Genomic DNA, 26535 nt, shown 5'->3' with positions numbered 1-26535 from the left:
GAAGTTAAAAACATTGTGATATCCTGTATTTGAACATAGAGGAATCATAGTGTAATGTTTACAAGTGTGGATACTGGTATCAGTTTTTTGATGTCATCACTTCCAAGCTAGACTAAGTCTTTGAAAAGCATAAATACCTAGTGGCTTTGTAGAAGAGAATAAATTCACAAAGTTGAGCACTAAGAAAACTCCAGAAAGGTACTAGGATAAAAAAGCAATACAGTGTTAGAGCTGCCGAGAGAAAATAGTTTTAAGAAAATAGAGGTGGTCAATAACATCGTCCTATTCTTGAAAGTTTGAATAAGATGGGGATTAAAATAGTCCTTCAATTTAATAACAGGAGACAATTGATTTTGGTGGAAAGAGGGATAGAACCAAGTGTGTTAAGGAATAGGAAGAGAGGAATGGAGACAGCAAATTTTGGTAACTCTTTTGAGAAGTTTGTTTTTGAAATGTGGAGAGAAGTTTCACTTGTATGTTTCCTGTTAAGTGTTACACTTCCCCCTGTGTAACAGAGATGTAAAAAAGAATTACTTGATCACTCAAAGCAGTATGAATGCATTGAGAAGCCTGAAAAGACTGCTCTTCAGTAATTTCCCCATTAGTAGGAGAAAGCTGAATGTGACAGCCCTGATTCAAAATTAGCTTCTCCCTTTTATTGTAAAGACAAGGACGTTTCACAAGAAAATTCAGTTGATTTAATCATTACAAAGAACACAAGGACATGGGCAGAGTTATGGCTAAGTATAGTTTTAACAATGGAAACTATTAACATCAGCAAAATAAACAAAGTGACATTCCATATTGCAATTAGTAAAAGGTTAAGTTGATCTAACAACAAAAGCATGTTCTTAGCAAATATTTTTTTTTCCTACAGCAATTTCCTCAGTATATTTACATAACAGTCAAGTAACTTTCTCAACATATCAATCAGTAGGTTAACCTGCACCAAGGACATCTGTCCTTTGAGCCAACAATTTTGTTTTGTTACAATTCTTTATCTACAACAGAGACTTTAGCCTGGGGAAAGTTTCCTGTCTTTTGTAAACTTAACATTTCTATGTATAATTTTAAAAAGTTAGGCCATACCTGAAATTACAGGGTCTTGGAAGTTAGGCCCTGTGAAATACATTTGCTTTACAAATTTTACTTCACAGTTAAGTCTATACTGAACATATGTAGCATATTGTTGTGATTTTATGTGAACAAGAAAGATAAATGTTTTGTAATATTATCTTTCTGTGACCTGACATCTGTAGTCAACTAGAAGAGTCTGTTAAGAGAAATAATAAGAATTTACTCTAAGTCTCTCTAGTTGAAACTATATAACTGATTTTTTGCATTTACTTTTATTTTTCAGGTACAGAGATTACAGATTTCCTCCTGATCATGAGAACAAATATTTTCATAATATGCAGTTCTGGCATGTCCTTGCTGCCAAGATGACTTTCATCATAGTTATGGAAGTAAGCTGTTTCTTAGCTTTCATTCCAGTTACTCTCTCTTCTCCTTTTATGCAGATATTTCTTAATATACTGCTCATCAGAAAGTTAGCATTATCTCAATAAATTGTTTTGAAGGAAGTATTTGTTGTCATAAAAAAAAACAACTTACAGATGTTTTCAGTACAATGAGTTGCCTTTATTCACTTAGTATTGTTCAAGATTCCATGGTGACAGAAAAGGAAAGGAAAAATGTGGCCTTTTCTCTTGAGATCAGGAAAAGGGATGAGAACCTTCTAATTTTATAGGATAACTATTATGTACTAGTTTTAATTTATAACTTTATTATTTAAAAAAAGAATCTGACTCCACGAAAATTAGTAGTTGGCTCAAGGTTAATTAGCTAATATTAGAGCTGGTTTTTATTATCTGTAGTTCTGCTTTCACAGACTAGTTACTTTCCCCAGAAAAAAAATCTTTTCAACTTCCTGTCTATTGAGATATTTCATGGCTGCCTGTGTTCTGAGAGCTGAGCGAGGCAGATCTCACAATTCAATATGCAGAATTTCACTTTCTATACATTTTTGTTTTCAGTATGGTTCCATACTTCCATCCTCAGCTATGTCTGGTACCCCTCAGTTCACAGATTTCTGGTATAATTTAAACAATAATTTTGCTGCCAGGGTGGGATATGGAAAGAGGTCATACCTAGATACAGGTGAGAAAGAGGCTCTGAAAATTCAATTGCTCCTTATACAATATTATTAACTAACTCTCTTGTTTTCAGTATCACCCCATACTAATGCCTTCAAAGGTCCTTATTAATATCTTCTTTTCTTAACTTTTCTGAGGATCTAAAACAAAATTGTTTTTTGTCTTTTTGGTTTCCACCATCCATCACCATGTCACCAATTGCAGGTTTAAGTGCCAGCTTTCCTCACTCTCTTGAGTTTAATACTCTTACAAATATTCTATTAGATTTTCTGAAGGGAGGAAAGAGAAAGCGTATATTCATTCAATAACTATTTTAAACTAGAATTTCTCTAATTACATATTTAATTATATATGTATTTGTTTAATGTTGGTATTTGTATGAAAGTTGTAGGACAAGGACCATATCTTCTTGCTTGCCCTTCTTATTGAGCACCATTATTGAATGAGTGAAATGATTTGTTAGGACTTCCTGTTGAACATTCAACAATTCTAACGGTGCCTATGATTTTTCTGTTTATTTCCTCTAGCACATTGTATTTTTAGTTAAATTTTTGTTGGCCTGGATGATACCTGATGTTCCAAGAGATGTTCTGGAGAGAATCAAGCTAGAAAAGTTAATGACTATCAAGATTCTCCATGAATTCGAACTCAACAAATTAAAAGAGAACTTGGGTATTAATGTTGATGAACGTGTGAAGAAGCATGTCATGATTGAAGAAAACAAAGTATAACTGGCTAAATCAACAATCTAATCAGCATAATGAGCAAGCAGCTGGTTGCCTGCCTCACTTAACTTTTTTCTCTGGGTTTAGGGTGAGAGGCCATAAGCCATGTGTCATTTTTACCTTTCCTTTCTTTTATTAACTCAAAAGTTTTATACCCTTCTATAGAAGCCAACTTTGTGTTGTTGGAAGAGTACCACTTGTCTGCTTCATTGTCTGGGCCTTCCCCAGATATTGCTTGCTAAGATCCTGTAAATGAGTAGTGAAAGTGTGTGTGGAATCAGAATATTGGGAAATCATGGAGTGTTGCAGTTTAGAATGAAACGCTGAAGTTGGGCTGTCCCATCACTTCCCAGTGCACCTGCACATGTTTATCGTCTTCTCTTGTGTGGTTTTGTATCTCCTTCCCATTAAGAAAAATGTTGGGATAAAAAAGAAGTAGAGAGGCCTACTGAGCCACATGTATTCTGCCATTTAAAAATATGTAAATGAAAACCAGAATCAGATAACATAGGAAAACTCACATGTTAAAGAATATTGGGTAAATATCAAAGCAGGGGTTTGTTCCTGAAATTGTCCTGAATATGTTAAAGTTCCATCAGAATCCCAGATAGTCCTTCCAGGTAAAAACAGAATTCATTTTTTTTCAGGAGACTGAACTTCTGGGTTTCAACAAACAACTAACATCTCTGTTCTTAAGATAATATTTTGGTAACAGTAATTTCAAGACTTGATTGTCTTATATGGAAGACAGCATTATGAAGGTGTTAGATTGCTTCAGGTCTCCAAGACAGATGTTATAGAGAAGTAAATGTGTCTTTTTAGTAGTTAAAGAATGCAAGACAATGTATATTGATTAATTTATTAAACTTTATCTAGAAAATTGTTGAATTGATTTTTAAAAATCACTTTTCTTCCGGAATGCCTATTTTGCATTATGAAGACTTTTGAGCACTAGCTATTTGTATACATTAGGTACAAATTGTTTATGGAATGTGTTCTCTTTGCTCTAAAGCAATCTCAAATATTTTAATGAGCTTGCAACTTTCTCTATTGATGCGTCATCTTATACAGTGCTCAGTGCCTTGTCCCTATGCCTTTGACTCACAAGAAGTTGTGTTGTTGTTAGCTGTTGATTTGATGTGATGCGACATCACAAGTGTAAACTTGTTTTAGAGAAATTATCAGTCTAACAAGAACCACAGAGTTTAACAGCAAAAGAGAATTAACCAAGTAAGAATGAGATGATGGACTTGATAGCTAAGTAAAAAATATATTTGTTGATTTATTCCTCTCAAATTTAGGCCTATGGTACATGTATAACAATTTTTGTTCTTTTACTTAAAAAATATTGCATATTACACATGAGTGTAGGTGTATATATACACACATACATATATATGCATATAATTGCCACTAGAGTGAGAGATACAGTACAATTATATAGTATTTGAGTCTTTAGTTCCAACTTATAGTTTAGTTCCCCCATAAATAGTGTATTTTAATCAAACATGTGAGAAGAAACTTTATCACAAGATTTTTTTTAAGTAGTGTTTCATTATCTTATCTAATGCTGGTAAATTTTTATGGCATTGCAAATATTAAATATATGGTAGATGGTATTAACTCCTGATCAGTATTAAGCATTTAGACTGGGAATTATGCACTTTATAAAACTGAGACAGTTACCTCAGTATTGACAGTACGGATTAGTCATCCACTGGGTAGATTCTATACATGTTTGGGTAATTCGAAATGATCTTATTACTGAAAGATGATTTCATATATGGAGGATATATACTATGCTTGAGAAAAGCAGTCAGGGTTACCATGAAATAAAGCACAGATGTAGTATCTTTGGCTTGTTAAATGAAACTCTGTATGATGCAGTGTTGTACATTACACACAGCTATTATTACTTCCTTCCTGGGTGCTGATAAAAATAAGGAAATTAGTTTCTTGGATATAAGCTTTAATTTTCATGGCTTAACAGCATTTATAGAACTAGACTGTAAGATAAAGACAAATTTAACTCATAAAGTTACCTGTAACTGCAATTTTAAAGCCAACCAACTCAAGTGTTGGATTTATAGAGTGTATAGAAAAACTAGAAAGGGAAGAAATCATATTTAAAATAAGTAAATAACTCCTATGATTGGTCGATATTTTCCTTTTCTATTTTGTTGACAAATACTTTATAGTCACTTTTCAATTTCCTACTGAGAAGTTTCTTGTGGTTTTGCAGATTTTAAAATGAAATACAGGTGTCCCTCACTTTCCTGGAAGCATGCTAACCAAAATCAGGAACCAAATCAATTCAGATAGATTTGTCTCAGCTAATTAAGCACATTGGTTATTATTATGGAAGGGATGAATTTAAGAGCACATGACCATCAAATATAAGTTGATGTTTACCAGCATGGCAGGCGTTTTTATCCTCCAATCAAACCCACAGATATTTTTTTCAGAAATATTCCTGGGAACATTTGAGACTTAATATGAAATAAAATTTTAAGTGCCAAAGTCAAAAACTAAATAACACTTCAAATGTCCTCTGTCATCCTTGCCTTTATCATTTTTTTCTTTGCACACAAGAGGCAGAATTCACTTCAAAACATTTATTTCAAAGGAATTCATAAGGATGGAGCATGTTACTTAAATGGACTGCTGTCTTTTTTTTGTTGCATCCCATCACTCCTCCTGGTGTTAGCATTCTTCTTTTCACCAAGCCATTAAGCAAGTTATCAAAAAGAAGAAGAGAAGGATGAAAAAGCAGAGACGGGGAGGGGAGGGAAGAGAAAAGACAGTTCAGAGGAGGCTTGGTTTATCTGTCGGTGGTAAAAGGCATGTCTATTTCCCAAGCCATCAGGTGAGAGGAAAGCTAAAGAAATTTCAAGCTGACAACTATTATGTGCCAAAAGTAAAACTTTGATTCCAAAGTGATTTTTGTAGTGTCAGGTGCCATGGGTAGCCATGGATCTCTGTTGATTGACTCCAGTTAGGGGCAAGGTATTTGTAGTGCTCATTCAAAAAGGGAACCTTTTGATTTGAAAGAACATCTCTCATATATTTTTTAATTGGTACTGGTTATTATATAATCGAAGAATGTTGTTAAATAAAATAGCATTGCAAGAAGTACCATTGGTCAGGCTTAGAAGTCTGCCACAATGAATTACTATAACTGTTGTGTTATTCTTTTTCTAGACAGATTTTGACTCTTCTACTTTTAGGTGTAATAATTCAAGTATGTCAGTTATTCCAGCATTATGTAAAAATTAATGAGAATGTTAAAAAGAATAAGATGGTTAAATTTGTGTGAGATACCTGCTTTCATCTCCCCAAAATGTATGACTAGATATCTGTCTCCTACGCGTGAGATTATGTGCCCTGTTGTTAACCTAGAACATAAGTGCTCATAAGTGCTCCTTTTTCTCTTATATCTTTCTTCCATTTTTTTTTTTTTCCTTTTTTTGTCTTTTTTACTGACCGGTAACGGGATCGCAGCCCTCTGTGTCACGCCCATACGGGGGACCAGCAATGGGATCGCAACCCTCGGTGTTGCGCCCGCACCGCGCTCAGCCAGTGAGCGGGAACCGGTCTCCACATGGGATCCGAACCCTCGGCGGGAGCCCAAGCGGCACACTCTCCAGTGCGCCACTGGGCCAGCCCTTTTTTTCTTTTTTTAGGAAGGGGGATGTGCAGATATGCAGGGATAGTTGTCTTAAGTAACATGTACATAGATCTCAAGAAATTCAGATTCACACAGTGAATAAAGTAATACCTAATTTTAAACTACATTTTGACATAAACTCAATTTATTATTAAAATGATTAAATGTTTATATAATTTTCCTGACTTTGAGTACTCCTAAGAGGGGTTTTTAAGCCAAGTTTTGTTATTCAGAAACATTAAAATGTATATATATATATAAAGTGTTTAGCTCATAAAATTACATGATTGGCACATTGAGAGATGCAGATTCCTGTAAGTAAGAAGCTAGATGGTCCAGAAAAATTGGAGGTGGCTGTTTTTATTATTTTGTCTGTTTATTTTTCTTCTACTTTGGAAGATGATATGGGAGAGCAGAAAGGCCCAAGAAGAAAAACAGTATGTTGAAATAGCTTCCAATTTTTTTTCTGGTCCAGTCTTTCCCAGAAACATGTCAACAGTCGCCTTCACCAGAATTACCTGGGCTGCTAGTTAGGAACACACATCACTAGTTTCTATCCAGATCTCTAAAAACAGAGTTTGTGGAAGAGAAATTTTTAAAAATCTCCAGGGTTACTTTTGGAGGGGGATAAGACTGATGAGAATTTCATAAAATGCTAAATTTTCTAGCCTAAAGCATTTTTGTAAGTGACTCTGAAGCATTATCATTCCAACCCATTAGGAAAGTATGTCGAGGCATGTAGAGTCAGCATTTCCAGATTTAATCCTGTGGTATGCAGAAGTAATTGAAATCTCATAGCCTAAGAGACCTAGATCTTTAGTTTCTACTCATTAAAAAAAAAAGAAAGAAAGAAAAAGGATTAAATTAAGTATATTTGCTTTTACCAATATATTTAAGAACATAAAACTTCAGGCTGGCCAGAAATTAAGGTGAATACATTAATACCTTCTAACTATTTGATAGAACAGATTACCAGACAGGATTTAATCAGGAACTTCTATGAATATTATGGAATAAGGGATTCATTACAGAAAATAGGTCTTTTGGAATTGTGGAAGGAACTGGGAGTAATGGTCTGGAAGGAAGATTTGGAGAGTCAGAGAAAAGGCACCATTGGATCTCCTGAAAATTGCCATGGGTAGACAAATTGGAGCTTAGAGGGATATCCAGGTGCTGAAGTGAGTCTGGTAAGGAAAACTAGTGAAGAAGTCTATGGAAAGCTGTTACTTCTGTGTAGCTATTACTTCTATGAATCTGCAGCCAAGCTTCATTCATGGGCATGGGGCCCACTACTGGACATGGAGTGGAAAGGGGCAAGGACAAGCTAGAGCCCACTGGATGCCTTCTTGAGTGTTCTTTACCATATCCATCCTCAAAGACCTTCAGAAAGAAATGGCCACCACTTAACTTGGGTTGGCCTCTTGCAAATCTGAGCTGACACTATATAAGGAAAATGTAGGTCCAGCTTCACTAAGTCAACATGGTACAAACTACAATATAGAATGAAAAAAAAAAAAAAAGAGTCTATTGACCATTTAAACATGATTGACCAAAGAGACTTAATTTGCCTTCATAAAACATTGTACTTAATAACCGAAGACTAGGAATTTCTTTTCAAGCTCATCCTAAACGTTTACAAATTTCCAATCAGGTACCAGGCCACAAACCAAAACAAAAAACAGCAAATACCAAAAGACTGATAAAAATCAACCTGGTAATTTTCTCTGTCCACAATAAAATGAAGTTTGAGAAAATAATAAAAAGATAACTAGAAAAATTATGTAACAAATTTTAAAAACTTATGGATCAAAAAAGTAATCAAAAGAGAATTTAGAAGGTAGTTTTAATGACATGGTACTAAAAATACTGCATAGCTCAAATTTTGTGGGACACACTAAGTCCATCTTATGGGTGGTTTTTAGGGGAAATGTATGGGGGGGTACATAGAAAAGTTTGTGGAAAAATAGAAATATGAACCTTTCTATGAACTTTTTGTAGTACCCTCATATAGTCTTTAATTAGGCTATTAAAAAAAAAGTCAAGAAAACCACTAAACATCTAAAGAAGTGGGAAACAGCAGTATAAGCAAAAAGAAAGAAAGGAAGAAAAAACTAAGAGGAGAAATTAATCAAAAGTCTACAGAAAACGTTATGCTTACTGAGATATTAAACTTATCCCCTTCATAATCAGCAACAAGAAATCACACTTCCACCAATAACAGCCTGTGTTTTGTTCAGACTATTTTAACACCAAGAACCATTAGGAAAATAGGGTAAAATGTTAAAAAAAAAATTAAACTATCATAAAATTACAGGACAAAGAAGCATTGTAGAACCAATAACTAGGAGAGAAGGGAAAAACAGAAGTAAGCCTGTTTTTGTGGCAATTTTTTCTCACTGAGGAAACTGAAGAAACAAAAAGAATAGCTGAACAGAAAAGAAGTTCAGCTGAGCTTTCGACAGACTTTGGGCTTGCTGAAAATATTTAAGTTTAGGATTCACCAAGGATAAGAAGCCCTGATAAAGTCCCAGATCTTTCTGTTGAACTTTAAATACAAGAACAGAGGAAGGTAGAAAGTAGCAAAAAGGAAAAAAGATATTCCTTGGAAACAATAAAATAAAATAGATCTATACTCATATTAGGCTATGTAGATTGTGAGGCAAGATGTTATACTAGAGTTTGAGATACTTCGTAATGACAAAATGGTAATTTTAAGAAGAATACATAAGTATTCTAAATATATATTCTTCTAATAAAATACAGGGAAAAATACAAAGGAAATGTTGACAAAACTAAAAGGGATAGTAAACTCACAATTTTATTTGGAGATGTTAACATGCTCTTAATGACTGATAGATCAAACAGGAAAAAAAGAATATAGAAAAATGTTTTTATTTACTATAAGCATATTATTACAAATCATGATTTTTCTTTATGCACTTTACCCAACCTATTCCTCCCCAAACTCCCCCCACCAACTTCTCCTCATCTCTAGTATCTTTAGGTTTGTTTTGCCCTTCTGAAAGTTCAGCATATATAGAAAATTTAAGCAATGCAAACAATGAACTTGGCAAGTGACACACACATGAAATTACATCCAACAATGTCAAATGTACATTCTTTCCAAGTGTACATGGAACATTAACAGGGCCATAAAGCAGACAAAATTATTCCAAAGGACTGAAATTATTCAGAGTATTTATCTGACTATAACAAATTAAACTGGAACTCAATAACAGAAAGATAATTAGAAAATCCCCCAAATATTTGGAAATTGAGCAAGCAACACAGTTCTCAATACCATATGGATCACATAAGAGATCTCAATGGATATTAGATAACATTTGAAAATCAAAATCAAAATTTGTAGTAAGCATCTAAATCACTGTTTTAAGAGAAATATATAGAAATTTTAATACACATTAAAAAAAGAAATTATGAAAATTAATTAAGCATATCTCAAATATATAAGGGGAAAAAACAAAATAAACTCAAATAATGGATAAAATAAAATAATATTGTTAAAAGTCAATGAAATAGAAAGCAAACTTACAATAGAGAAAAGTGACAAAGTCAAAAGTTGATTCTCTGAAATGATTGACAAAATAGATAAACACCTAGTAAGAAATGTTCAAGAAGAGAGAGAAATCTTAGATTACCCAAAGACTATCTTTATGGCTTGGGGTAGGCAAAACAGTAACCAGTAAAGAAATGGTAGATAAATTTGAACTCTTTAAAATTAAGAAATTCTGTTCAACAGAAGACCACATTAAGTGTGTGAAAATATATGCCACGGATAAAGAGAAGATATTTCCAAAATAAAAGACTCACACCCAAAATATATAAAGTTCTGTAAGTCAAAAGACTGGTGGCCTAATTTTTAAAATGGGCAAGAGAATTTAACCAGACATTTCATAAAAGAGGTTATCCAAATTGCCAATAAAATATGGAAATGTGACAAACATTATTAGTTATAGAAAAATGCAAATTAGACCACTACACCATCCCTACTAGAATAAAACTACTGAAAGGACTGATAAAACCACGTACTGGGAAAGATGAGGAGAAACTGGAATTCTCGTATTCTGCTAGTGAGAGTGAATGTTGCTTCTGCCACTTTAAAAGTGTGAGCTACTAAATCTAAACATAAGTTTGCCCCATGACCCAGCAATTCCTAAGTCCACCAAAAGACATGTAAAGAATGTCCATAGCAGTTTTATTCATAATACTCCAAACTAGATACAATCTAAAACTCCAACTACAGTGTAATACAGAATTGTTATGTTATATTAATTAATTGCAATACTAACAATGAAAAAATGAAGTACTCATGAATGAATTTCACAGACAATGAGAATTTCAACAGGAAGTACATTTGCACATCTAGTGTACATGTGTTTGATGTGTATAAAGTTTAAAAAGAAGCAAAAACTGATCTATGACGGCAAAAGTCAGAATAACAGTTACTTTTGGGGGCAGTTGTCATTGGGAAGTATACATGAAGGAGATTCTTGTGGTACTGAAAACATTCTATATTTTTATTTGAGTTGTGGTTACATAGGTATATACTTAAGTATGAAATCATCGAACTGCATAATTTGTAGTCTATGTAAGTTATATATCAATTTTAAAAACATGGAAATTATAACCATGGAACAGGAGAAGAAGTTTACAACATATATTTCCAACAAAGACATATTCACAAAATAGTTTTGGAAACTGCTTCAAATTTATAAGACAGACAGCCTATTATAAAAATCATCAAGATTCTCAAACACACACTTTAGAAAAATATTTCTAAATAGCCAGTAAATATATGAAAAAGTGCTGACGAAACACCAAAATAACTAAATTAAAAGTTGTGAATGCCATAATGTTCTATTTCTTCGCCTGGGCATTAATTAGTCAGATTTATTCACTTTGTGATAATTCATCAAGTGGTACACGATTTGTGCATGATTCTCTCTATGCTATACTTTGATAAGAATTTCTAGTCACGAAGAACACAAGAATTGCTGCTGTCGTGAGATAACATATACACAAAACAAAAGCAACAACAATAACTAGTATAAACAAAAAAAGGTTTTAGTGAGTGAATAGGACATAAAATTACATAGCCTTCATATAACAATAACCAGTTTGTGTTTTAATGGATGTTAAAGCCCTATTTACAATAACAACAAAATTATTAAGAAATGTACAAAACCTATATAATGAAAATACAAACCAATATTGAAAAATATAAATTATATCAGGACAATTAAAAAGACATAAACATCTTAGAAAGGACCAAACAACTTCATAAATATCAATTTTCCCCAAGTCAACCTATAAGTTTTACATAACTGAATAAAAATACCAATTTTTTTCTTGGAACCAGATAAATTGATGTCTAAGGTTGTTTGGAAAAATAAGCAAGGGAAATGCTGAAAAAGAAGAAAAATGGCAGCTGGAGCCTAGTGTAAGAAGATGTCCAACCATGCTAAAAAAATTAAAAGCTTCATAATTGAGACTTGTGTTATTCACATTAAAACAGAGAGTGACAGAACAGAATTGAAAGTCTCAGTACAGATCAAAATGCATAGGGCATAATAATGGGAACATTTTCCAATCATGGTGAAAAAGTAAATATATGGTATCAGGACATTTGGGTAACCGTTTTGAAAATAGATAAATAGGATTTGTACTTGACACTGTACTTCAGAATAAACTTCAAATGGATCAGAGATCTAAATCAAGCACTAAAAGAAAATATAGGTGAATGTCTCTATAAGATAGGGAAAAGCTGTTCTACATATGACTAAAATCTAGAAGCATTAAGAAAAGATTAATAATAAAAGAAATTGCAAGGTCAAATAACTAAGCAAAGTCAAAGGGCAGATAATAAGCCATTACACAATATGTGACTGATAGGCAAGTGACTAGATTCCCTAGCAGATTAAGAGTTCCTAACAGTTGAGGAAAGACCAAAACCCAAAGGAGCATGACAAATGTTTTGCGGATACGAGTCATGGTGGGAAAAAAGGAAAACGATCCTTAAATGCATGAAAAGATGCCCAACATCACTCATTATAAAAGAAATTAAAACATGCCTCACCTGTCGAACTAGCAATAATACAAACAGGTAACTGAAACACTCTCTGGTAAACAGATTTTGGAAAAGAAAGTACTATCATGCATCCCTAGTGTGACTTACAATGCAGTCATAAAAAATAATAAGGATGTGTAAAACTGAACCAAGGCAAGTTTTGTCAAATAATTGTTAGACTTTACCTGCAATTAAAAACAAGATGATGTTTATGTTGTTAAAAAAATGAGGTAAGTATATTCTCTATATGAAATAAACATCAGAATATATCATACATAAGAATGGAAATTTTTGAAATTACATGAGAATGGAAAATGTTACCTTTTGTGTAAGAAAGAAAGGGCAATAATATATAAGGAAATATATGTGTATGATTGTATTTCTTCTTCCTCCTTTCCCGTCTCTTCCTTTACCCTCCATTCCCTTGCCTTCCTTTCTGGAATGATACATTCTTAAAGTCATTAAGTGGGCAAAGCGATTTAGGTATCATGCTAGAGGTTGGGAGTGAGGGGCCACAGTGGCCCAGATTATAGGTGTAGGAGCCCAAACAAGGTAAGGAGAGTGCCTACATAGGAAGATTGCAAATGTGGTGAGGAAAAAGTCCAAGCAGAAGGGTAACTCAGTGCAAAGTGCCAGAGGCCAAAGCAGGTCAAGGAGATATGGCAAAAAAAGGACTCCCTGGCCTCAGTTCTGGAAGCCCAAACAGGGTGAGATTGGTGAATTTATGGGAATTCTGGAACACAACCTGTTTGAAGAGCTGAGCTCAAGAATGTTAGGGAAAGCATAAGGGCATTCATATGGAATAGAGGTGGTCCTGGCACAGGATGCTAGGCCCTAATGAGGGTGAGGAGAGCATCGATGCAGGTGGCAACCCAGCACTGGGAGTCAGAGCCCAAGCAAGGTGATGAGTAATCCCCACTAAGGGTATCGTGGAGTGAGAAGTGAGAACCAGAATGGGGCAAGGAGGATGGACACACATGGTGATGGTCTGACATGGAGTCTTGGAGCCCAAGTGATGTGAAAAGGGTCCCACATAGTGCTGATATTGGGCTGAGGGAAAGGAACTCACTATGACCTGGCATGATGTGATGGAACTTGGGCAGGGTGAGGACTCACACAGGTGGTAAAAGTGTCTGGAAATGTCAGACCTGCATGTGGAGCATTGGGAGAGCAGGAAGGCACTTTTGCAGGCTGTGGTGGTGATGGCTGATTTGGGGTTTGGAGCCTCAAGAGTAATAAAGAGATCATCCATGTGGAGGAAGGAATATCGGGAGTGATGGCAGATACATTACATACAGAGAGTTAATCAAATATGTGAGAACACTAAGGATAATAGTTGGACATAGGAGTTACAGATATTTAAAAGAGAAAACTAGAATGAGTCCTTTTATGTTGTGTTGAAATTGGAGGTAATGTATGGAGCTCATGGTTTTTCATTTGTATGTATGGAAATGAATGTACATACAAATGTGTGAAGACACACACACATGCACACAAGAAATTGCAAGACTGGTGCAGGCAAAGTCCAAGATGATCCTGGAACATCTTGTTATGCTTGAGAGCAGGAAAATTCTCAAAGAATGACCCAGCACGATGTAAAAAGAATATAGGAGCCAGCTTGAAAATGCATAATCTGAATGTAATCATGAGTAAACATTGAATAAACCCACACTGAAGGACATTCTTCAGAATAACCGTAATTTTCAAAGTGGCAAGGACATGAAAATCATGAAAAGACTGAAGAACTATCCCAGATCAAAGTACACTAAGGAAATTTAACAGTTCAATTCAATGTGTGATTATGACCTGGATGCTCATGCTACAAAAACATGACTGGTACAATTGACAAAACTTCAATGGAATTTGAGGGTTAAATAGCACTAATGTGTGCATGTTAATTTTCTAATTTTCAAGGTTGTATTGAGTTTCTGTGGGAAGGTGTCCTTGTTTGTAAGAAATACACATTAGAGAACCTTGAAGTAAAAAATAAATGCTTGAATTATAAACAGAAAAACTATATATAATGGAATGAGAGAATATAAAATAGAATGAGAGAATATAGTAAACCATACATCTGGTAAGGAGCTAATATCTAAAACATATGAGGAACTCAACCCAGTCACTACATTTAAAAAATAGGCAAAGGATCTGAATAGACATTTCTTAAAAGAAGATACACAAATGGTCAACAGGTATGTAAAAAATGCTCAAAAATCACTAATAATCAGAGAAATACAAAACCACAAGAGACGTCACCTCTTACCTTTCAGAATGGCTGTTATCAAATAGATTAAAGATAACAACTGTTGATGAGGCTGTGGAGAAAGGGAACTATTGCATGCTGTTGGTGGGAATGTAAATTAGTATAGCCATTATGGAAAATAGCATGAAGCTTCCAAAAAAAATTTTAAGTAGAACCATCACATGATTCAGCAATCCCACTACTGAGTATATATCCAAAGGAAGTGACATCAGTAGGCCAAGGAGATATTTGCATTCCCATGTTCATTGCAGCATTATTCACATTGCCAAGATATGGAATCAACCTAAGTTTACCAATGGAATAGATAAAGAGAATGTGACGTATGTACAGAATAGAATACTATTCAGCCTTTAAAAAAAGAAATCCTTTCATTTGCAATGACATGGCCAAAACTCGAAGACTTTAGGCTAATTGAAATAAGCCAAAAGCAGAAAGACAAATCTCACATGATCTCACATATATTTGCAGGGCGAAAAAGTCAAACTCATAAGAACAGAGAATAAAATGGTGCTTACCAGAGACTGGGGGATAGGGGAATAGGGAGATGTTGGTCAAAGAACACAAAATTAGAGGAGAAATAAGTTCAAAAGATGTATTGCATGTCATGGTGACTACAATGAATAATATATTGTATAGTTAAAAATTGCTAAGAGAGTAGATTTAATTGTTATCACCACAAAAAAAGTGTGTGAAGTAATGCATATATTAAGTAGCTTGATTTAGACATTGCACAATGCATATACATATATATCAAAACATCATATTGTGCACCACAAATATATACAATTTTTACCTGTAAATTAAAAAGTAAGAAAAAAATCCCACTAATATAAATGGTTACTTAAGGATGGCAAATGGGGCAAGAAAAAAAATGGAAGTTTGTCTACTTTGACAACTTTTCACGTAGTTTTGATTTTTAAACCTTGTAAATATTTTAAACATTTAAAAAAAGAGATCGAAAAGAAAACAAAATCACAGCAAAAACTGTAAACCAAATAAACTGAACAAAGAAAAAATAATTATTTCAAGTAATTTGTATCACAGTTCTCTGCATACTCTTAGTGTGGCATATTCTAAATATGAAAAATACTACAAAGATATACTAAACTTCACTTAGTAGTTTTACTGTTAGTAGAAATGTTTGTATTGTGAGTTTGAAACTATTTTATTTATATAAATACATAAATATGTTAATGTTAGGAATGAAAATTATCAGAATAAAAAATAGAGAGAAAAATTGTAAAATCAAAGAATTTAAGAAAAAGCCCTAATATTAAAATTGAAAGAACACAGTCAATATAAACTCACGATTACCTAAAATATCTTATATCTGTCTACTGAAAGGGTCTAGAAGCAATTACATCCCATTACCAATAAGGATATATTGGGCCCAGATCTTTGCTTCTAAATACCTTTTCCTCATTAAAAGAAACTAGTGCTCCTTAAAGAAATGGCTGATTTCAAGTTTGGGGCAAGAAAAGAATAAGGTAAACCTGAAATCCATTTTTAGGCAGAAAGAAAAATTTAAAGACTGATGAGTCATGTTGAAACGACATGGAGCCAGTTTGAAGGAACTTCCAGTGGCCAACTTTGGGCAAATTGAGCATCAAAAGGAATATGTTTAAAATATATACTGACTATAAGTGATTGTAGCATGTCGAATAAAAATAAATATATCGGATTTACAAGGAAACTTAGAAAGAGAAAACTTCTTTTTAAGTTCCTTCTTACAAAAGAATGTCAGCTAATAAATGTGGATGGAGTGATTTTTAAAATCATTATTTGCAATTCCCTCATGTAGTAATTGTTTAACAAAGTATTATCATTAAATGCAAACTATAAGGGGATACTCACGTGGTGCCAAAGTATCACCTGAGATATTATTTGCTAGTTGCAAAGAAGAACATGTATTTTTACAATGGGGAAATCTTTTGGTTATCAACTTTCCCAGATGATCAAACTTAGTATCACTAACAGTGAAACATATTAATATCATATTATATCATAACACATAATACATAGTACAGAGCATAACATCTAAATTACATTTAGACTTCACTTCTGGTTTAAAGGAAATATAGGACAAAGAAGCACAAACTAACACCACGAGAAACAATCCGGCCAATACAAAATATTAGACATTCTTATAACAGACTCCTAAAAAAGAAAAAAATTAAATCCCATGAAAAGTGAGAGAGAAATGCTGTTCTAGGAAAAAAAATGAACAAAGTGTGATATGTGAGTCTAGATAAAATGCTAATATTAAAAAATAACAAAATCTATAGACTTCAGGGTAGCTGTAGGTAATAGCAGTACCTAACCACCTGTCTACCAACACTTTCTCCCCAAACAATAGAAAACAACAAAAAGAGAAAAATAAGTGTACACAAAATTTATGCTTCAGCATATCTTGAGGGAAGAGAATGGTTGAAATTTCAGATTAACTGTGAATGAAGGAAGAAAAATCACCAAATCCCAGCTCATGGTCTTTCCTATTCCCGCTCTACACCTATCCCACAGCAAGGCTTTACTATGAACACGATTAACCAAAAACAAACTGAAAAACTACACGGAAGACATCAAAGGGGCCTAAGGTCAATGTTAAACTACACCAGAAAAATTGAATCTTTCCGAAGTTTAAAAATACTAAAAAAGTGTCTGGGCACAAAATACAGGGAAGGAATTTCAAAAGTTGTGCGACTTCAAAGTTTTATAATCGTGACTCAAAAGCCAGAGGCACTGGACTGGCAAGAGATTGGTAAATTTGATTATTGAAATTAAAAAATTTGGCTGCTGAGGCCGGACACCGGCTTGGGGGACCCAGCTGCCACCGCCGCAGCCACCTCGTCGTCTCTCCGCCCCGCGTCTCTCGGTGGCCGCGGTGTCCCCCCGTCCCACCCCGCACAGAGTCCCGCTCTGTAACGTGTGCAGGAGCAGTGCTGACAGACAAGGAGGACGTCTATCTTGGCACGTGTGTGTTTGGCTAATACAAAAAGATACAATGTGTCCCAATCAGTTTTCCACGGGTCTTAGCTGCCAGAGTGATGTTTGAAAAGGGGTTCCCTGAAGCAGTAGACCTGGAGATGTGGTTGCACAGACAGAATATGATACAGCAGTGTTTGAGTTGATGCAGCTAGTTCCGCCAGTGGGTGAAACACTTGTCTGCATGATGAAAATACACTTGATTTCATTTTCCCGGGTCCAGACCAAATTTATGGACACCATGAGTCACACCGCCAGGTTACCATGAGGAGAATTTCTGGCCTTGGAGGAATTGTCCCAAAGCAGGAATTTTCTACAACTTCAGTGATTACTGAATGTCTGGTAGGTTTAAGGAATTGCCAGAGTCGGGATAAATGTATTTACCATTCGGCTCCACTTGAAAATCACACAGCAGACTGCAAAGTAGAATATCAAGATCACAAAGGAAAAAATCCAAATCACCTAAGGGAAATAAATATTGCATAAATGTAAAAACTACAAACAGCCTACAATTTCTTCAGAATTACACTCTTCATCTCTCCAGAGAAAGAGATACCTGTGTGAGCTATCTGAAGACGCCTGGGGCCCATTTAAATCTGGGACCCTATGAATTCAAAAAAGAAACAGATAAACCTCCATTTGTGATTAGATATGTCGATACCCCAGGTCTCACGGCTGATACTTTATATAGAGCTTCTGGCAGAGACTGTGACAGAGATGGATGGTCCAGGATGCACAATGATCACTCTCATCTTGGCTGTTAACAACCCAAGGATTATAAGGTTATCAGGACACCTCATGGGAAAGACTTCAATGACTCTTTAGAAAGGTATGAAGAGATTTGAGCTTAAGGTCATGTAGCAAGCCCCAGCATTCACCGAAGACCTTACTAGTCCATTCAGCATGCTCAACAACCCTGAAGCATTCTCTAAGCCCTGTGTTAAAAAGAGCTTCTATCAGGGAAAGATTCCATTCTGATTGCTGTTCATCTTCAAACTGCAATGAGATCCATGGCCCAGGACACATAGAGAGAGACACATAGAAAGGCGATGAGCTGGAACTGAAAAGAGGTCTTTTATAAAAATACTCTGCCTGTGACAGTGACCCTGACTATAGCTTATTTCAGTGGCCACATGGCACTCTCCATTTGGATGATGGCAAATACTGGTCCGACAGGGCAGCCTCTTAAAAATCCCACTGACCCATCTTTGAGCATAGCATGGACAAGATTTACAGGAACATATCCAAAAGGCTTGCAGTTTTGCTTCTCATACACAAGAAAGCTTCTGAGATCATCCACAATAAACTGTCTGAGTGTCAGCATCAACTTTTCAATTAAAGTGTTTGATGTGATAAAAAAAAAAAAAAATTTGCATTTCAAAAAGTACCATAAGGAAAACAAAAAAACAAATGACAAACTGGGAGAAAATATTTGCAACTTAGACAAAGGACCAATATCCCTATTTTATAAGGAACTTAAAAATTAAGAATACAAAGAATCAAAGACAGGAAAATGGGAGAAAGAAATAAATGATTATTAATGAAAAATATATAAAAATGGCATTCAAACGTATTAAAAGTGTTCAACTTATGATTAGAAAAATGTGAAAGAACACTGAGATAAAACTTACCTGTTAAAACTTTAAGTTTGATGACAAAATCTGTTGGTGAGGCTGTGGGGAAAGAGGCACTCTTATTTAGTCCTAATGGGAATATAGACTGTACCACCCACCAGGAAAAGAATTTTATGATACCTGACAATCTATATGTACACTTATTTCTGACTTAGAATTTCTACATCTAGGAATCTATCCTAAAGATATATGTCCAACAGTACAAAAATATGTATTTGTATTAGTCCATTTCTGTTGCTTATAACAAAATACACGAAACTTGGTATTTTACAAAGAAGACAAAAGAAAACAAAATTTATTGCTTAGTTTCTGAGGCTGGGAACTCCAAAGTACAGGGAACACGTCTGGCAAGAGCCTTGGTGGTGGTGGCAGTGATGGCAGGGTATCGCATTGCAAAAATAGTGGAGCAGAGAGCAGAGCAGAGAGAGAGAGAGAAAAAGAGAGAGAGAGAGAGAGAGCAACTCCTCTCTCTTCTTTTAAAGCCCTCAGAGCCACACTCTTGACCACCACTTTTAATTCATTCACTATGGCATGATCCTACAATCTAATTACCTCTTCAAGGCCCCACTTTTCAAGTACCATAATAGGATTTCCCACCCTCTTAACAGTCACAGTTGGGGCCAAATTCAAGCTTCAGTGAGTTTTGGGGGGGGCATAATTCAATCCACTACAGTATGCAACAGGTATTCTTTGCAATGTATTTTATAATTGCAAAATATTTCAAACAATATAAGTTCCCATACAGAGGAGAGTGGTTAAACTCTAATAGAACCAACAACACAATAGAGAATTATGTAGCTGTTTAAAAAAGAATAAGGAAGATCTATCTGAATAGATATGGAACAATTTGCAAGATATACAGTTGTGTGAAAAAAGAAAAATGCAAAGAGATTCTATTCTATGCTACATTTGGTGCAAAAAAAGAATCAGATAAAAACAAATATACTTGTGTCTATGTTATCAGTTAATTTCTGCAGAAGAAATAGAGAAAGAATAAATCAGAAACTAATATTAGTTACCTACAGGTGATGGATGAAAACAAAATGGCAATAGGGTACTGGGGATGATGGGGAAACTATATATATCTAAGCATACCCTTTTCAATAGCTCTGGCTTTTATAACTGTGGTAATATTTTGCAAACTTGAAATAAAAAAAAATATATCTATCCGGTTGTTGTGGGGTGGACTCCCAAAATACTAATACTGATTTAAAAATAACTGTATTAAAAGTAAATAACATACTCACTCTGAAGGGTTTGGGGAAGAAAGGGATTACTTTGGAAAACTATAGGTATATAATTTGACTATACACTGTAAGGCTATATACAAGAACTATATTTACATACTCTAGTTAGTAAATTTGTTTGTCAGAGGAATATGACTTAGCAATTCTAAAATTCCTTATGTGTATATTAGAATTGAAAAAAAAGTAAATATATCTGTGTGAGAAGGGGTTAAATTATAATGGCCTATGAGTTGAGAAGGTACTTTGAGACTGAAGAAGGAAGCGGGCAGGTCCATTCAGAGATATACAAGGAAACTTATTAATGGAGGTGACTTACATATAGGAAAGGTGGACACAGTGAAGAATCAAATGTCACCAAATGAGAGTTCTAGCTCTCTGCTTTAGAAAAAGCTGTTTTATAGCAAAAGCTCTGTTACTAAAAATAACTTTAAGAAAATAAGTTAAGAAAAATAAATTGATAACATCATTCACTACATGTCTTGTGATCCGTGAGGCGAGGGGTCTTGTGATTCTAGTATTTAGACCACTGATGTCATCTGCTATAATAAATCATTTACTTCCTGCTGTGATTGATTGAAACATGTCCCCAAAGTTCTTATATTAGAAGCTTAATTCCCACTGTAACTCTTGAGGGTGAGAAATCCTTTTATGGCAAATGAAACGTGGGGCCTTAAAGAGGTGATGAGATTGTAAGTGAATGGATTGATAATAGTGGTCAGGGGTGAGGTTCTGAGGGCTTTAAAAAGAGACCATCTGACAGTTTCTCTCTCTCTCTGGTCCACCGTTTTCTGCCATTTGAGACTCCTGCTTTGCTATAAAGCCACCACCAAAGAAGACCCTGACCAGATGTGCTCCCTGGACTTTGGATTTCCTAGCCTCTGCAACTGTAACCATAATAAATCCTGTTTTCTAATAAATCATCCAGTTCCAGGTATTTTGTTATGAGCAACAGAAACATGACTAATACAGAAAATCAGTACCAGAGAAGTGGGATGTTGCTTATAACAAATACTTGAAACTGTGGAAACAGCTTTGGAAGTGGGTGTTGCAGAGAGGCTGGAGAAATTTGGAAGTAAAAGCTAGAAAAAGCCTAGATGCTGGTAAAAATTTAGAAGAGAAAGAAAACCAGGGAAAGTGTGGAATGTTTCAGAGACTAGTTAAATGGTGGTGACCAGAATGCTTATTGAAAATATGGACTGTCAAGATCATTCTAAAGAGATCTCAGATAGAAATAAGACGGGACATGTTGGAAACTGGAGCAAAGATCACCCTTGCCGTCAAATGGCAAGGAACTTGGTTGCATTCTGTTCATTCTCAAAAGTTTTATGGAATGTGAAACTTAAATGTCCTGACCCATAGTATTTAGAGGAAGAAATTCCTAAGCAGCAAAGCATTCAGGAAGCTGCATGGCTACCTGCAACAGCCTACAGTGAGTTATAGCAGAAAAGGCATGATGCAAAGCCATGATGTATAATTAAAAGGAAAACAGATGGTAAAGATTTGGAAAAATTCCAGCTCGGTCATGTGGTAGAGAAGCAGAGAGCATTTTCAGGAGAAAAATGAAATGATGCTGAGATTAGTACAAGAGAAGGGGGGAAAGGCCCTGAAGACATTGCAGAAGCTCTGGGGTCAACCCTTCCATTACAGGCCCTGGGGAGACAGAATGGTTTCAGGGAACAGGCCTGAGATGTCCACCATGGGCTCACTTCCTAGGACCACCTCAGGAAGCTGCTTCTGGCACCAGCACCCCAGCTGCTTTAGTTGCTCCAGCCATGGCTAAGTTGACCCCAAATGTGGCTGGACCCACAGCTTTGGAAAAATGCAAGCCAGAAGCCTTAGTGGCATCCATGTGGTGTAGGCTTGCAGAATGCCAGAGCTGTGGAGGTTTGGGTGCCTCTATCCCAATTTCAAAGGATCTATGGAAAAGCTTGAGGACTCAGGAAGAGATCTGTCACAGGGGCAGAATCACCACATAGAGCCTTTGCTAGAGCAATGCTGAGTGGAAACGTGGGGTCAGAGTTGCAGCAGAGAAACCCCATCAGTGCCATGCCTAGTGGAGTTGTGAGATCAGGACCTCCATGGAGACCCCGGAATTGTGGAGCAGCCAGTGTGCGACACTGGCCATGCAGCTGAAGCATGGCCTGAGACCAGGAAAGCTATAGAAGCAGAGCTGCCCAAGAAGATCCAACCCTGACACCAGCTTGCAGAGGATATCGAACATGTAGTCAAGGTATATGATTCTCCAGCTTTGAGATTTAATGCCTGCCCTGCTGGGTTTCAGACATGTTCAGGACCTGTTACATCTTTCTTTTGGCCTATTTCTCCCTTTTGGAAAGGGAATATGTACCCTATATTTCTCCAACCATTGTATCTTGATAGTAGATAACTTGTTTTGATTTCACAGATGGGACCTTGAGACTTTGGACTTTTGAAATGAAACAAGTTAAGACTTTTGGGATAGAATAAATGTATTTACCTGTGAGAAGGACATTAACTTTGGGGACCAGAAGAAGAATGCTGTGGACTGATTGAATTTTGTCCCCAAAGTTCATATATTACAAGCTTAATTCCCACTGTAACTGTTGAGGGTGGAAAATCCTATTATGATAATTGAAAGGTAGGGTCTTAAGAAGTGATTGGATTGTAAGACCATGCTGTAGTGAATGGATTAATAATGCTGGTCAGGGGCATGGTTCTGAGGGTTTTAAAAGGAGACCAGTGAGATTTTCTATCTCTCTGGTCCACTGTTTTCTGCCATATGAGATCCTTGCATTGCTGTAAAGCCACCACCAAAGAAGACCCTCACCAGATATGTCCCCTGGACTTTGGACTTTCAGCATCTGAAACTGTAAGCTATGAATTTTGTTTTCTTTACAAAATACCCAGTTCTGTGCATTTTGTTATAAGCAACAGAAACAGACTAATACAAGCCCTCAGCCTTGTATTGCACAGTGGGGATCAAAGACTCAGCTGCTGCCACTACTGCTGCTGCTTTCATCACTTTTGGAATCATCATGGTCTTTTCCCCCAACACCCATTCTCTGACATCTGAGAGCACTTGCTGTCTGTCCTCAGTCCTCATGTGATTGCTGTTGTTTGTGTCATCTCCAACAGCTTTCCCCATGGGAGGCTTTCTCTTAGCTACAGTTACATTATGTCCAAAGGCTGCATCTGCCTCTTCCTTGAGCCCAGAACGGAGGTTGGCCCTCAGAAGTTCTCGATGGTTTGGGCCTGGGTCTCTTTGCACCTTTACTAGCAACTAAGTGACAGGCACTGATTCCATCTAACAACCCAAGGGTCAATGCAATGCCTCGGTTTGATTTTTCAACTGTTGTTGAACATATGGCTGTGACCTTCACCTTGGAGGGGTGAGGACAGCTGGACAAAGCCCAGAAAATCCCATACCCAGAGGTAATGCTGAAGACTTGTTGGCTCCTGGTCTTCTTGGATAAGGGCTAACCTGTGCCCCGTGCAGAATAGCTGCATCTTCCTTCTTAACCCAGTCTTCTCAGTCCAGGCCTGGCTTGTTGAGAAGGTATGTGGAACAACCATCCCTCCTCCCTGCAGCCTTTGCCATGATCTTGTCAACTCCTTGTAGATACAAGAACTTCTAAGCTGCAACTCTCACCCCAGTGCCCAACTCACTCTGGCCTCAGTCTGAGGTCTTTATTACAGATTGCACAGATGGGAAGCAGATTGGTCCAACTGGGTAGGGTCAAGTGTACCAAGGTTCAGTTAGCAGAGCTGTGAGTGATGGGCTGTTCTCAGAGAAGGAGGTTACTCAGGAAGCCCTATCAGGAGACATTTGACATCAGTGATCACCCCGTATCTTCCTAAACAGCACAATCTTGAATAAAAGGTCCCTGGTGGCTGCAAAATCTACTCTCATTTCCTAAGGCCTGGGGCAGGCACCTGCACTTGTTCCAGAGATGATTTTACAGGGTGCACAGACACAGCATCAGGTGACATGGGTGGACACTCTGAGAACATCAACCCTTTTCCCTTCTGTTTCCCTCCTGATTGTTGTCAGGAAAAAGTCTTGGTGTTATGCTGAATCTCAACTGCCCCCCCACCCCCGTTACTAATTTCCCTTTTCAATAGAGGAAGCAGCCCTGAGCAGGCCCCATCAACTTCCTGAGACTTGAGAACATTTTCATGGTAAACTTCCATTTGTGGCAAGTCAAACTGGTTTTTCTATTTCACAGAGAGATACGAAATTCATTTTTAGAATACAGCCTATATAGGAAATAATGTGGGTCAGTTTAAAAGAGAATGGATTAGTAATATTGGTCACAACACAGGTCCCCTGAGCACAGACCAGGTGTCAGTCCTGTTCCAGGCACTGTTCAAACTCTAGTCACTTAATTCTAATGTCATCCCTGTCCTCAGCAAAGTGAGGAAAATACAGCCACTGCAGTGAGTCCCTCAGGAAGCTCAATCTACTCAGTGTAGGATATGCACCTTTATTATGAGATGCCTTCCTCTGCTTTCATTTTAGTAAAAATCCTTTTTTTGTGTGAAATGTGGGAAGGAGTAGATGATAGTGGACGTCCATGAAATGCCCTTATTGGACCAAATAACTGTGTGGGTTTTCTAATTTTTAAATATTTTTAGAGGTTCATGAAATATTGAAATTGGAGAATCATTAAGTCATCCCCTTATACAGGTTCCTCAGTCCCACGGATTAATCACTCCATATTATCTCCTCCTAGCCTCATGACCCATTTTCTCTAAGAATGCTGGCCCCATACAGAAACCAATACCAGATGAAAGCTTAGATTTACACAAAGGATGAGAGGCATTTGTTTCCGAAAAACAATTCCATTTAATATAGCAATAAAACATGATCTACTTAGGGATAACTTTTAATAAAATATGGGCAAAACCTGTAAAGTGAAAAATATCAAATGTTGCTGAGCAGAATTAAGAATGACATACGTAAATTGTAAGATATACATGTTTACAAGTTGGAAAAAACAATATTGTTAGAATGTTATTTATTTCCAAGTTGATTGAGGACAAACTGTATTTTCTAATCCTTTAATTTCGTGAAGTATGTATTTGGTTTTTTGTTGTTGTTGATTTATTATTATTATTTTTATTACGAATGTTCATGAGATAAAAATTACCAGAAATTGCTTTTGTATCTTGTGTCCCCTCCGAATTATCCCCCAACCTCCCTCCCCCACCCTCTCTCCCCCTACTCCACTTTGTAGCCCTGGGGATGTTCCCTCCCTCTGTAAGACCAGAGCGCTACTGTGGACTTTCCTTCCTTCCTCTCTCTCTTTGCTACCACATATGAGTGAGCACATATGGTATTTATCCTGATAAGGAAAGTGTGGTATATATACACCATGGAATATGACTCTGCCATAAAAAAGAATGAAATACTCCCATTTGCAACAACATAGATGAACCTGGAGAAACTGATGTTGAGTATGACTCTGCCATAAAAAAGAATGAAATACTCCCATTTGCAACAACATAGATGAACCTGGAGAAACTGATGTTGAGTGAAATAAGTAAAGCACAAGCTGATTCTTAAATTTATTTTCAAGGGCCTAGGAAAAACTAAAATAATTATAAAGAAGAATAAATTTGAAGAATTTGCACTATCTAATTTCAAGACTTAAAGTATAACTACAGTAATAAAGATACTGTTATGTTCATATAGAAATAGATATATAAATAAATGGAACAGAATGGAGAGTCTGAAAACAGACCCATACTTAGATATTGTATTGATTTTTACAGAAGTGTCAAAGAAATTCAA

The 26535-nt window shown here is 36.0% G+C and overlaps 1 protein-coding gene and 1 pseudogene across 1 annotated transcript in view; both read left to right on the top strand.

Annotated features, from left to right (window-relative positions):
* Positions 1–4239, top strand: part of ANO5 (anoctamin 5) — a 29956-nt gene extending 25717 nt beyond the window's left edge. Inside the window, exons 13-14 of the mRNA XM_008590769.1 lie at positions 1361–1466; positions 2684–4239. Of these exons, the coding sequence (XP_008588991.1) occupies positions 1361–1466; positions 2684–2887 (310 nt within the window). The 3' untranslated portion in view covers positions 2888–4239. The remainder of the gene's footprint in view (positions 1–1360; positions 1467–2683) is intronic.
* A 2611-nt stretch (positions 4240–6850) lies between these two features.
* Positions 6851–19171, top strand: LOC103606172 (annotated as a pseudogene).
* The last annotated feature ends 7364 nt before the right edge of the window (positions 19172–26535 follow it).

This window comes from Galeopterus variegatus, unplaced genomic scaffold, assembly GCF_000696425.1.
Source record: "Galeopterus variegatus unplaced genomic scaffold, G_variegatus-3.0.2 Scaffold6354, whole genome shotgun sequence".
Taxonomy (NCBI): Eukaryota; Metazoa; Chordata; class Mammalia; order Dermoptera; family Cynocephalidae; genus Galeopterus; species Galeopterus variegatus.
The sequence above is the reverse complement of the archived record's forward strand: the minus strand, read 5'-3'. Positions and strand labels throughout refer to the sequence as shown.